The 13,705-nt window shown below is 37.2% G+C and overlaps 1 protein-coding gene across 5 annotated transcripts in view; it reads left to right on the top strand.

Annotated features, from left to right (window-relative positions):
- LRP1B (LDL receptor related protein 1B) overlaps positions 1 to 13,705 on the top strand; it is a 1,938,012-nt gene that overhangs the window by 1,634,263 nt on the left and 290,044 nt on the right. For all 5 annotated transcript variants that reach the window (XM_084800259.1, XM_084800256.1, XM_084800258.1 and 2 more), the window contains one exon: positions 479 to 598. In XM_084800259.1, coding sequence (XP_084656385.1) covers positions 479 to 598 — 120 coding nt within the window. The remainder of the gene's footprint in view (positions 1 to 478; positions 599 to 13,705) is intronic.

Here is a 13,705-nt window from a genome sequence, read left to right as displayed (position 1 = left end):
GCCTAGATGACAGGAACCTTGAGTCTTTGAAGAAAGAAATTGGGCAATATATTTCTCTGAATCTTTGATATTCTCATTTGAGAATTCATGCTTTGTTGCTTTTTATTATAAAATCCTATATTAATAAATTACTAGATGCATGGCACAAAGTGTTGCTGCTTCTGAGGCATCTCTTATGAACTGATTATACATTGTCTGTTTATTTCTGTGGAGAATAGAAGAAGTATGAGAAACACCATATAAATATAAGCATAGACCACTAGTTAGGAAAAAGCACAATATCAAACAGGACTCAAGTGAATGTACTGATGCTCTTTGGTAACTGATGGACGCTGTAACTTGGAACTTTCACACAGCACAGCACTGCTTTATGGATCCAAATTCCAATAAATAGGAGAGACATTTTATTCACGGCCTTTACTCTCTAGATATATTTCTAAATGACCTCTAACAACAAGTTTCTCTCTTTATTCATAAGAAAACAGAAGTTGCCGAAGTGGCTTTAAACCTTGCTACAATCGTCGCTGTGTTCCCCATGGCAAATTCTGTGATGGTGCAAATGATTGTGGGGACGGCTCTGACGAGCTGGACTGTAAAGGTAAATGTTTTTACATCATCTGTGGGCTATTAGACGCTATTAAAGATGTTTATTAAGTTTTCACAGAGTTTGCCCCTGAGAAAACTGTGCTATGAAAAATGTTTGATGAGATCTTTTCAAATGCTTTTGACACAGAACTGTAGATCACTGTGTTAAGAAAAATAAACTAGACTTTGGGATATGAGAATATCATGATATTCTTCCTATGTGAAATGTAAGAGTATTGATCTTGTAGGAAGGTGAGAGAGGATGGTGATTACCAGAGCACATTGCCTAGAGAAGAGCATCACGGAGAAACGGTGGTCAGTGGATATAGTGATATAGTTTGATACAAGCAAGAATTCATTTTATAAATCAGGCAAAATGAATTCAATGTAAAAAGTTATGACTACCTTTTTAGTGTCAATTATCTGACTCACATTTAAACTATTATCCTTTCTTTAATCCTATTTTAACAAATTGTTTTTAGGACATTTATATCCGAACATTCAATCCTGAATCAGTTGCTCTAAGAATGATTACTATATTCCTTTTTTTCTCCTTGAACTATCACTTAATTTTCTAGTGGATGGGTAAAATAATTATCTTTAGTCTTTAAAATAAAGTAAACAGATTTATTGAGGCATATTTATATGTGCCATATACTTCAAATAGACTTCAAATAGACTCCAAGATTTTTAGCAAGTTTACTCAATTTTGCACTCATTATAATCAATAAATTTCAGAGTCTTTAAGATTCCTAATCCTCATTCACATTGTCTACCACCATTCGGCCTTTTGTAGGCATTTCACACAAATTAAGTCACGCAGTATCCATAACCTTTCATTTCCTGTTTCCTTCACTGAAGATAAGTCTTTAAGATCCATCCATATGGGAAAATGTACTAGCATATCATGGACCTTGTAGCCTTGTTACTACTTTCCTTTTATTATTTTTGAGACTATACTATACTATACTATACTATACTATACTATAATAATATAATTAATGTAATAACATCATTTCTCCTTCCCCTTTTCTCCCTTCAAACCCTCATAAAGTACCCCTCCAAATCTCTAAATCTCTTTTAAATTCATGACCATTTTCCTCACTAATTGTTCTTACATACACACACACTCATGCATGCACACACACACACACACACACACACACACACACACACATACACACATAAACACACACATCCATAAGTAACACCGTCTTTTCATAAGGTTATATGTATGTTTATTTTCAGGGCTGGTCTTTGGTCTTAGATAGCCAGCTTAGGCACTATTCTCTGGGAGAGATTATTTCTTCCATTCTCAACATTCCTTACTTGCAGGTAGTGCTTTGGGTAGGCTTGAGGCCTCACAGTATTGTGATGCCTTCCTCCTGTATATTTCATCCCTCACATAACCAGTAGCTGACATATTTGCGATTGTTGACTGGAGTAGCTACCTACTCAATCCACTTTAGGCCTGGATTATGTGTAGTTTTTAAAGCTTTCCCTGTCTATACATTTCTAGTTTGTCCCTGTGTTGTGAATTAGGTTAATATTACTCATAGTGCCTAGGAGAACAGATATTCAAATTAGAGTTCCTGTTTCAACTCTTTTTTTTTTTAACACTTACTTCTTTATTTAGACTTTTGATTTGGACTAGCAAAACTTCCTGCTTGGGCATTAAATTTTCTACATTCTTCTTAAAACTATTATTATTATTATTATTATTATTATTATTATTATTTATTTATTTATTTATTTATTCTTGTTACATCTCAATGGTTATCCCATCCCTTGTATCCTCCCATTCTTCCCTCCCTCCCATTATTAACTCTTATTGTCTGAATTTTTAAGGCACTTCACCAATTTGTGCCTCAGTTTTGCAAACAATGAGATAGAAAAAGAAACTGAGTAACAAAATTGGTATTATGTTGAATGGCAAATAACTCAGATAATACCTATTCTCTATAAAATGACATATTAGTGTTGTCTTTTAAAAATTACTGACTATTAATAGCCATGAATTGACTACCAATACTTTTAGGTCAAATGACAACATATAAGGCTATCTAAAATCTGGACCCAACAAATATTTCTAAAGCAATGTCCTGAAAGTTTCTTCATTTATTAAATATACATTTTGAGTACAATACACTAATATAGACCAAGACACAAGATTAGGATATATGTACCTCTTTTCCTCAGAAAGTAAAAAGAACTTATAGGACACTAAATGTTTGAAGCCCACTGGTTGTGTTTACCTTTTCAAGATATTGTTGTGGACACTGGTCATAAAGTGAGTGGACTCTGAGACTGAGACTGCTGAAAACTTGCAGATGTAGCTATGCCAAAGGCCTGGAGAGCCAGAGGTCATGTAGATCTCAGAGAAAAGTATGTACTAACCTTTAGACTCAATAGGGGAGTCTAAATACAATACAATAGCCTGATTGTATTGTAGGTACAACAGAAAGATCCGCTCAAGAATGTTTTACTCAGGAAAGGCCAATTAGTCAGCATTAAAATGTGCCAGAGAATACAAGACGGCAAGACTGAACTACAGCACCAATTTATCTTGTTGAATCAGAGGTGATTTCTTAATTACACTGATGAAATTCCACTTACTGAAGTCATAGGGGTATCACATCAAAAACTAAGAAAGCAGAAAAGCAATCAGTAAGAAATTATTAACAGAGAATGTATTTAAAAATTATAAAATAATTGATAGAAAAGGAAAGATATGAGATAGAGTTAGGATAAAACGGCTCCAAAGTATGAAAGAACCAAGGAAATGTGTGCAAATGACTCCAAAGCTTCATGGAAGGCTTACAAAACTCCACAGCTTGCAGTACAACCCTGAACTTTATTGTCATCTGAGGTTGAAAGGCGGGATATCTGATGTATTTACAAATTAACTTATCTCAGATTGCCTATAAAAGTTTAAAAACAATAAAATGTTACAAGATATTAAAAGTAGGTGGAGGAAATAGATAAATATTTAAAAGAAAGAAGGAATGAAGTGAAACCAAGAGATGAGTACTATCTCTCAGATAAGTTTCAGGCAGGAGAGAATACATTAAACTAGGTTACTGGTAAAAATAAGAAGATAGGCATTGAAGTAACTAAATAAAAACATATAGAAAACCTATAAAATAGCTTTAAAAAAACAAAGCCATGGGATCTCAATGAAACTTTGTGTTTTCCTTGGGAAAGTAGGTTTGTCTTAAAATGGTAATAAAATAATGTGCTTGAATTTAGAAAATGCAGTGACTAGAAAGGTATTTAAAAGAGATGTTGTGTGGTTAAAGAAGTAAATCTTATATAATATAGATAAAAATGCATTTTATCTAAATTATATCATTAGCAACTGACAAAGGACAGGTTAAATTAAGAAGGAATGTTGTCCTTTTTAAAGTTTATCCCTCTTATTTAGTTTTGGCACAAACATGCATTAGGTATCAAGCTCTGTAATAGTGTTTCTTTTCTGGTAACAATAGCACAAAATTCAGAGCAATTGTTTACCATAAATCAAATATAGCATAGATCTTGATATTTTTTCATATAATGTAAGGAATTTGTAATTAAAGTTGCTTATAAACATGGACTAAAACACCTTGTAATCTTTTAGAAATTAGTATTAATGCAACTTGAGTAATTGATACGATAAACAAATAGGTTGCTATCAAAGGTGAAAAAAATGCTTATCTCAGTTTGACTTTTTTCTCAGCTGTGGTTGTTAATCTAATAATCCTCTTAGGTGCCTTGCAAACCACAGAAAGAAAATCTTGATAATTCAGTTTTTTATAATGACCCCAGTACCTATATGCATTGATTCAAGTGTGAGTTTCACAAATTTTTTCCTCAAAGTACAAGATTATATGTGAAGAATCAGGTGGACATAACAAAGAATTTCTATGTCTTTAAATTATTCCTTTCTCAACAGCCAGTTGGACCCTATGATGACATTACTACGCACATGGACACATATTGACAATAATGTTGGAAAACAAAACCTGGCCTGAAAAGATATGGCTATTGGTGTTACAGTGGCACAAAAATTATGAGAGTAATCAAACAGTTTATGATTGTCCCACTGTATAAGTAAAAATCCATACCTGGTACGATTATAAGAGTTAAGAACTGGTTGCGACATAGGCCATAGATTCTAAAAGTGAACCTACATTTTTACTTTGCTAGGTAGACGTAATATGAAACTGATACCTAATAAATTATAAATGAATTGTTAAAACCTCATCTGAAAAGCTTCTTTTTGTAGTAGATGGTGATTAGCATAATCTTGTCAAGGTGAAGAGACTAAGACTCGAAAGCTCAGTCTGAATGGGACTTCTATATCACACCTCCTTTTCTCAGAGTTCAACAATCATTTTAGAAAAGGAGATAAAATACATATTAAGAGCCAGAGGTGGTAAATGACTAAAAGGAAACAATCTTTTTCTGACAAAGCAGGTCAAGTTTACATATGAACTCCAATGAACTTGTAAAAGCACGTAAAGCACTTGTTCAAGCTCAGACAAGGTAATATTACAATATGGACTGGGTAGGTGGGTACAAAATCCTATTCCTCAATAAATAGCTATTGGCAATTGATAGTTCCTAGGAGGAGAATTATTTTCTCTTAAAGAGTTCAATCTCAGGTGAACCCTGGCCACTCTGCACTGATGGTCACACATTTAAGATTATATGGACAGTACAGGCTGTATTTATGGATTAAATAAAAATGTTGGGTTGGTATGGAAGGGGAGAAGAATCTAGGAAGAAGTGAAAGAAAGGTTTAGGTGGAGCACAAGGAACTCCACAGAAGAGGCAGAGAAGGGTTGTAGGAGCCAAAGGGGTCAAACATTCCAGGAGAACACAGCCCACAGAATCAACTAAGCTGGGCTAATAGGGGCTCACAGAGACTGAAGCAGCAAAAAGAGAACTTCCATGGGCTTCCTATAGGCCCTCTGCATACACAGTCTGGCTGTTTATCAAGGTTTTTGTTGTTGTTGTTGTTGTTGTTTTGTTTTGTTTTGGTTTGGTTTTTTTCTGGCATCTAACTATAAGAGTGGGGGTGTCTCTGTGTCTTTTGCCTGCTAGGGAGAACTTATTCTTCCTACCTCCTCCAGCCTCAATATGGGGGTTTATGCCTAGTCCCATTGTATATTTTTTTATGCTATATTGAATTAATATGCCTGGGAGGCCTGCTCTCTTTTCTGATGAGAAACAGGACAGTGGATCTGGGAGGGTGCACATGGAAGAGAGGAGGGAGGGAGACTGTTTGAGATGTATTCTATGAGAGAAGAATTACATTTTAAAAGACCAAAATATATTGTACAAAATTCTCAAAGAACTAATAAAATGAGAAAAAAGATTTAAAAAAATACTAAATTATTTCATTAATTATGAAGTTCTAGGCCTATGGGAAAGCTTTCCTCTACAGTTGCTCAGAATATTGAGGCAAGAGGATTATGAATTCACATTCTATTTATGCTAAAAATTAAATCTAAGGAAAGTTTCATAGCTTAGCAAGGCCATGTTTCAAAACAAAAAGTAGATACTTCTTAGTGACAGAAGATTTCCCTAGCATAAACAGAACCCTATGGTAGAATAATACTCTCTTAATAGTAGAGAAAACAAAAAGCATGTATATATACTTACATATGTGTGTGTGTGGTGTGTGTTTGTATGTTTTTTCAAGACAGGGTTTCTCTGTGTATCCCTAGCTGTCCTGCAACTTGCTCTGAAGACAAGGTTGGCCTGAACTCAACGAGATCCATCTACCCCTTTCTCCTGAGTAATGGGATTAAAAGATTAATTTATGTATTGTCTTAGTTATTTTTTTAAAGATTTATTTATTATGTATACAGTGTTTCTCCTGCATGTATGCCTGCATGCCAGAAGAGGGTACCAGATCTCATTAGAGCCATCATGTGATTGCTGGGAATTGAACAAAGCACCTTTGGAACAGCAATTCTCAACCTCTGAGCCGTGATAGGGTTTAATGATGATGGCAACTCTTATAAAGGAAAACATTTAGCTGGTGCTGGGTTACAGTTCAGAGGCTTTGTCCATTGTTATCATTGTAGGGAACATGAAGACAATCAGACAAACATGATAGTTGAGAAGGAGCTGACAGTTCCACGTCTTGACTCCTAGACGGTGGGAAAAGAATTGACTGAGACCTCAGAGCCCACGCCCACATTGAGACACTTTCTCCAGCAAGGTCACAATTCTCCAACAAGGAGACAATTAATATTGCCACTTCCTATGGACCAAGCATTCAAGAATGAGTCTATAGGGGCCATTCCTATTAATCCTCCTCCATCCCATACCCAGGGCCTCAGAGGCTCGTAACCATAACATTGTTAAGGTTCGGGTGATCTACTGAAGAAAGACTCCAAGGCAGTATGTTAAATCAAAGGGTGTTTTTATTCTAGCAGGCTAGGGTCACCTCTCTCCTCTGGAGGGCAACCCTGAGATGAGCATGCAGGATCAATTTATAGACAGTTGGAGAGATCTGTGACTACAGAATTGAGTCAGAATGTAGGAGGAGATTTAGGACTGGCTGTTTGTTTGGTTACTGGGGACTTTTGAATCACTGAAGTTTTCACTCTTACCCAGGAGTTGGCCTTTAATTTGATTTGATGGGGCCAGCTGTGTTCTTTACCAAGGCCATGAAGTAATAAAAACATAGTATCTAGTCAATTTTTTTACAGGCTGATAAGCTGCCCATGAGCTATCCATAACTTGTGTTTTTTTCAGGAATTGTTAGAAACTTGGCCTAGTTAGGCAGAGTGAAAACCTGAAGCCTGTCATGGAGTTGGCCTAGTCAAGCAACTGGGGTCTTTGGGGGGTTTGGAGTCCCTGGGTTTCCTGGGGTTGGGTCCCTTTAACATAATGCAGAAATGCATTCAGTCCAGCTTTAAAAGTCACCATAATCTAAACATGTTTCAAAGTTCAAAGTCTCTTCTAAGATACATGTAATTCCCTAAAAAAATCAAAACGGAAAAGTAGATCACATACTTCCAACACACAATGGCACAGGATATTCATTCCCATACCAAAATGGAAGAAATGGAGAATAGGAAGAAAAAAGTGGACCAAATCAAGAACCAAAAACAGTTGGGAAAACTCATAACTCTGTATCTTCATGTCTGATGTCAAAAATCTCCTCAGATCTCCAATTTCTCTCAGGTCTGTAGAGTACAACACAATTCTTTCTTTGGGGCTGGTCCCATTCTCTGCTAACAGTGCTCTTCAGAAGGTATCACAAGGCTCTGGCCTCTCCAAAATTCTTGGCTCTCCAAGGCAATCCTGGCTCATCTTTACAACTTCACACAATGGCCTCTCTAAGTCTCCATGCAACGACATCCTCTACTACATTCCAGGCCTCAGCAGCTTGACTTAGTCCTGGAGGGAGATTCCATAACCCATTCTTCTATCCTTGACTCCAAAGCTGGAATCTTGTGGCCAAAGCTGCCAAGTTCTTCTGCTTGCTGGGGCTTTAACATGGGTTTCTTGTTTACTTACATCTTCATCAGCTTTCTGTTTCTGATGGTTTCCTTCAGAACCTAAGCTTGGCTTCTGTAGACCATGCTAACCTCGAACTCAAAGATCTTCATTCCTCTGTCTCCTGAGTGTTGATATGAAAGGCCCGCACCATCACACCTAGATCTAAGCTGTTCTTTAATTCCTTTTCATTAGATAGAAGCTTAGCTAGATAGCGTCTTTTCCTGAGATCACCACTCCCTTTATTCCATTTCTTGATCTTCTTATCTCTTTGAAAACAGGATATAGTTTTACTGCACTTCCTAGTGCTTCATTGCTCCTCGGTCTGTACATCTTGTGTTTTCATTTGCTCAGATTACTCCTTTTCATTATAGATCTTCCTAAGAGTGAATATTAATAACCACACAACAGAGTCAATGCTAGGCTATTTTGAAATCTGTTTTTCCAACAGAATCAATCCAAATCTCTTCATTTAGCCTCAGGCAGACTTTTGGACACAGGCAAAAAGAAGCTCCATTCTTTGCCAAAATATCATAAAAAAAAACAGTATATAGGTCACATCCTAGCATTCTTCTTCTCTGAAAACTCATGAACCAGGCCCTCACAGTTTAAATCACCTCCATTAATACTGCCTTCCATGTTCTTACTTGGATGGCCCATTTAACCCTACTTAAAACATTCAACTGCTTTTCTAATTCCCAATCACAAAGTCCATTTACCTCCAAACAGAATCATGCTCTCGCCTATCACAGCCGTACTCCAGTCCCTGCTAACAACTTCTGTCTTAAGGTTTTATGGCTGTGAAGAGACACCACGACCATGGAAACTCTTATAAAGGGATGCATTTAACTGGGGATGATTTATAGTTCAGAGGTGTAGTCCACTATCGTCAAGTTGGGAAAAAAATGGTGGCGTGCAAGCATACATTGTGCTGGGGAGGAGCTGAGAGTTCTACAAATTGACCCTCAGATAGCAGGAAGAGACCAGGCTAAGAACGCAAAGTATGGCCCCCATATTGACACATTTCCTCTCGCAGGACCACACCTGTACCAACAAGTCCATACTTTCTCGTAGTGTCGTTCAAACATATATCCACCACATATATCAATAGTGGCTTATTACTACTGTTTAACTATATTTTTAATCCACACAGGCAGAGTAAAAATGCATGTTAGAATTAATTATTTTGAGCTTCTCCTCTTCTAAAGACAGAGAAAACTCCTGAGTCTTCATCAATCTTTTACTTATTATCCCTTTAAAGTTACTCCTTTCATGACTGAGAGCTTAGACCTTGAACTGTCTGAGGAGATATGAAGAACGGCTCACAAGATTTGTCATTCTGTCTTCCTCTTGTGGTTGAGTGACAGGCTGAGTGACGGTATCTGTGTGGGGTACAAAAAAATGTCACCATGTTGCTATGAAGATCAATTACTTCCCTTGGGAGTTATACTGAAGATATAATTTTTATTCTCCTGATGCAATTTTCATCTCAGGTGATTACTGCCTTCCTGTGCTAACCTAGGCCTAGTCCTGGAAACTGCTAGCTTCCATACAATCTAATCAAGGACTAGAATGTTTTCAGCCTCTGAGACTTACTTACTTACTGCTTAATAAGCTCACCCTTTCTTGTTCTTTTTGAATTCTTGATGGCTGGTTCAACTCAGTTGCTCAATCTCCTCTCCATGGTGACAATTCAAACTGACTTCTCTCAGCTTCTGACAGAATTGCTCTGCTTGACTTCTAACTAATTCTAGCAATCTATTTTATTCTTCTGACTCCTCATTCATTGGCTTCTAGTTTGCTCTTTATTCAACCTGTTTCTGTAAAACTCTTCCGGTAAAACTGCCTCCTCTCTCTGTCTCTGTCTGTCTGTCTGTCTGTCTGTCTGTCTGTCTCTCTCTCTCTCTCTCTCTCTCTCTCTCTCTCAAGTTGCCTCTCTTTCCTCTGTTTTTATGAGAGCTGAGAATATCCTATTCTGTCAAATCTTTCTGATTTTTTGCTTATCCTGCACCTCTATTAAATGTCACTTTGAAACATGACAGCTTCCTCCTACAAACTAACTTCAACTTCACCTTCATTGTTTGACATTAAAGATTTGTATTAAAGATGTTTCTGCATTCCACCAGATCAAACAGGTGGATATGATCTGAGCAGCCATGTTGCCAAATTAAAATTCCACTAAAGTATACCAGTGTCCTTGGGTCAATAGAGTACTTTCAAGGTATACCAGAACACCAGAAGTTCTGAGGCTTCCTAAAGCAGGGAGAACAGTGCTTGGTTTTTCCATTTGGTCTGTCTTTGTTTTCCAAAGTGCTCAGAAAAACTTTAAAAGACTTCACAAACAATTATATATATATATATATATATATATATATATATATATATATATATATATATATATATATACACATACATAATCATGGCTCAAAAAGAAATTGACAGCCTCTCTTTGTTTATACACCTTGAAAGCCTACACAGTTATGGAATCATTTAATAGAAGGTGTTATAAAAGTAAACAAATTAGCATTGCAACAGAAAATTTAATGCCATTTTTGTTCAAATCCCATGTCAGAGTAGCTGCAGGCAGCAAGGAAAGTAAGAAGAGAGAACCAGCGTAAGTTATTTATAAGAATTTTCCTGTGAACCAGAGAAAGACCTATTGATTTTATGTCTTTTTTTTAACCTCATAAAGTATTTTAATTTTCAAAATAAAAAGAAAGCAGAAGAAAGAAGAAAACTAAGAAAGTTTGTGGAAGAGTCTGTGGCTTTGATTTCCATCTCACAGCTCCTTTTGATCCGCTGTCCCTGTCAGACCCTGTTTTGTGGTATCTCCTTTCTACCCCTGGTGTGCATGGGGTTGTTTTCTCACCAGTGTTCTATTGACTAACAGCTTCTTTTAAACTCTCTGGAGGGAAACGCTGAATATTTTACAGTTGGTCTGATTTTATTTGAACCAAATAATTTTCTTTTCTCTCTTATTCAAGACTTTTAGCCTGGGGAAACATATCAGACAACTTTCTTTTTCAACTAACAAATTAGAAATTGCAATATTTCTCTCCTCAGAAATCACCCTAAGAATATGATTGAAGCAAATGGTAGTGGATTTTTTCCCCCACAAGAAGTTTACTTTTTGTGTAGTTTGAATGCAATAAAGTCGATATTGACAGCTCTTTCAATATCTGTACCCAGTGGTTACCCTGTTTTATTGGGCTTAGGGAGTGTGACCTTCTTAGAGAAAGTATGTCACTAGGGGCTTATTTTGGGAGCTTACTGACTTTTGCCATTTTGAGTTTGCTGTCTGTTTCCTGTTTGTGGTTTGAAATGAGAGTTCTTAGCTTCAGCTCCCATTGCCATGTTTGCTGCTTACTGCCCCAAATTTTGGCCAAAACAGACTCCTCTCCCTTTGGAACTCTAATCCAAATGAACTCTTTCTTTTATAAATTACCTTGCTCATGGTATGACATTACAAGCATAGAAAAGAAAATAATGCAACGTATTTAATAAACTTACTGCTATTTGCATGATGCAATAGTTTACCATCAGTGTAACCAACATATCTAGCACAACAGCCTTAAAGCTTATTATTTTGGCTCGTGGTCTCAAGGCTCCCTGTCTCTGAGCCTGAAGTGAAGCAAAACACCATGGCTGTGGCAAAATACAGAAGGGAATTCTTGTCCTAGGACAGAAAGACAGCAAAGATAGAGGAAGAGTTGGAGGCACAACCCAGTAACCTACTTTTTTCCAGCTAGCATTCACTTCCTAAAATTTCTACCATCTCTCTAGATATTGACACATGCTAGATACCACCTGTTCAACACATAAACCTTGGGGGAGACAGTTTTCTCTTAAATAACCTGTCCATTGTTACTAATATGGGAATCATTATCTCCTACCACCATCCAGGCCCTTGATGCTTACCAAAATTCTGTACCGACATTTAAAAGGCAATTTCCTTCCCTTTCATCACTGTTTAACCTTCCCGTGTCAAAAAGTTAGTGAAGACATGTATTTGTAAAGAGGACAATCAGTTCCACTTAGTGTCTGTATTTGTTTATGTCAGTCCATACCGATGCCCGGGATTTATTAACCCTATCTGTTGTTGTTTTGAATGAGACTAGCCCCTACAGACTCATATATTTACCTACTTGGTCCCCAATTGGTAGAACTTTGGGGGAAGGATTCAGAGGTTTGCTTTTGTTGGAGGAGAAATACTACTTTTGGTAGACTTTGAAGTCTCAAACTGTCATGGCAGTCCCAGTTAGCTGTCTCCCTCCGCCTTTGGCTGTACCTATGACGTAATCTTTCCGCTCCAGTTCCAGCTCCACGCCTGCCTGTCTGCTTTGCTGCAGCTGGGCTCCCTGTCATGTTTCAGACTCACTCTCCTTAACCATGAGCCTCAACTAAACTCTTTCTTCTGTAACTTGCCTTAGTTATGTCTTTTCACAGCAAAAGTAAAGCAGCTCAGACAGCGCTATAGGGGAACAAAGCAGAAATGTATCCCCACACTCCCTTTTCACAGACCCACTCTCCTGAGCTTCTGCTCAACACTTACTTGATGTTCTTCTCTATCAGCTCTATTCAGCTTCACACCTGCTTTCGCTTTTCATGCAATTAAGATTCTCTCTCTAGTGTTTTTTTCTTATTGTGTCATAACCTATGCTAATACATGGAAACTCACTCAAAATCATACATAGATAGATGGCATTTTCCAAGTGAACTTAAGACATGTGCTTATGTCTTACGTCGACATAGGCTAGAGTTATCTGAATAAAGGGAACCTCAACTGAGAAAAATATCCCCATAAGATCCAGCTGTAAGGTACTTTCTTAGTTAGTGATTGATGGAGGAGGGCACAGCCCATGTTGGGTGCAGCTATCCCTGGGCTAGTGGTCCTGAGTTCTATAAAAATGGAGGCTGAACAAGTCATGGAAAGCAAGGGAGTAGGCAACACCCCTCCATGGCATGTGCATCATTCCCTGCCTTGAGTATCATGAGGCCTTGAGCTCCTATCCTGACTCCCTTCAGTGCTGAATGGTGCTTTGGAAGTACCAGTTGAATAAACCCTTTCCATCTCAAAAAAAAAAAAAAAAAAAAAGGCTCTCTCTCTCTCTCTCTCTCTCTCTCTCTCTCTCTCTCTCTCTCTCATTGTGGCTATTTTCACTACAGAACCTCAAGATTCTTTTCTATTTGTTCCACTTTTCCTGGTATTCACAAGAGCTCCCAATATTATATATGAAACTCTGAAACCCTAAAATCCTTGGACCTCCAGCTTTCTCTACAGTCAGGCTGTCCACCTGACGTCATAACTATTCTCTTCACTCCCCTTTCAGGATGTTCTTCCTCTTACCACAGAGTGAACTTCCTGTGGAAGTTTGAAGATGGCATGATGGTGGTACTGTTGTCCTAACAGGGGTGTTCTTGGTATTCTTTTTTTTTTTAATTAATTAAACTCCTTGGCATTCTTCACTGATTCTATGTTTAAATCCTTTTTAAGCTGTACCTTTGCAGACTTTCTTTTATCTGTAGTGTTACTTCATAGAGAAATGCATCTTGTTTTCTTTTTTCTTTTCATGTCTTTCTTTTTAAAAAAAGAGATTTATTTATTTATTTTACATGAGTG

This window comes from Acomys minous (genome assembly GCF_964271855.1).
Source record: "Acomys minous genome assembly, chromosome: 10".
Classification (NCBI taxonomy): domain Eukaryota; kingdom Metazoa; phylum Chordata; class Mammalia; order Rodentia; family Muridae; genus Acomys; species Acomys minous.
Note: the sequence above shows the minus strand (reverse complement) of the source record. Positions and strands in the feature narration are given on the sequence as shown.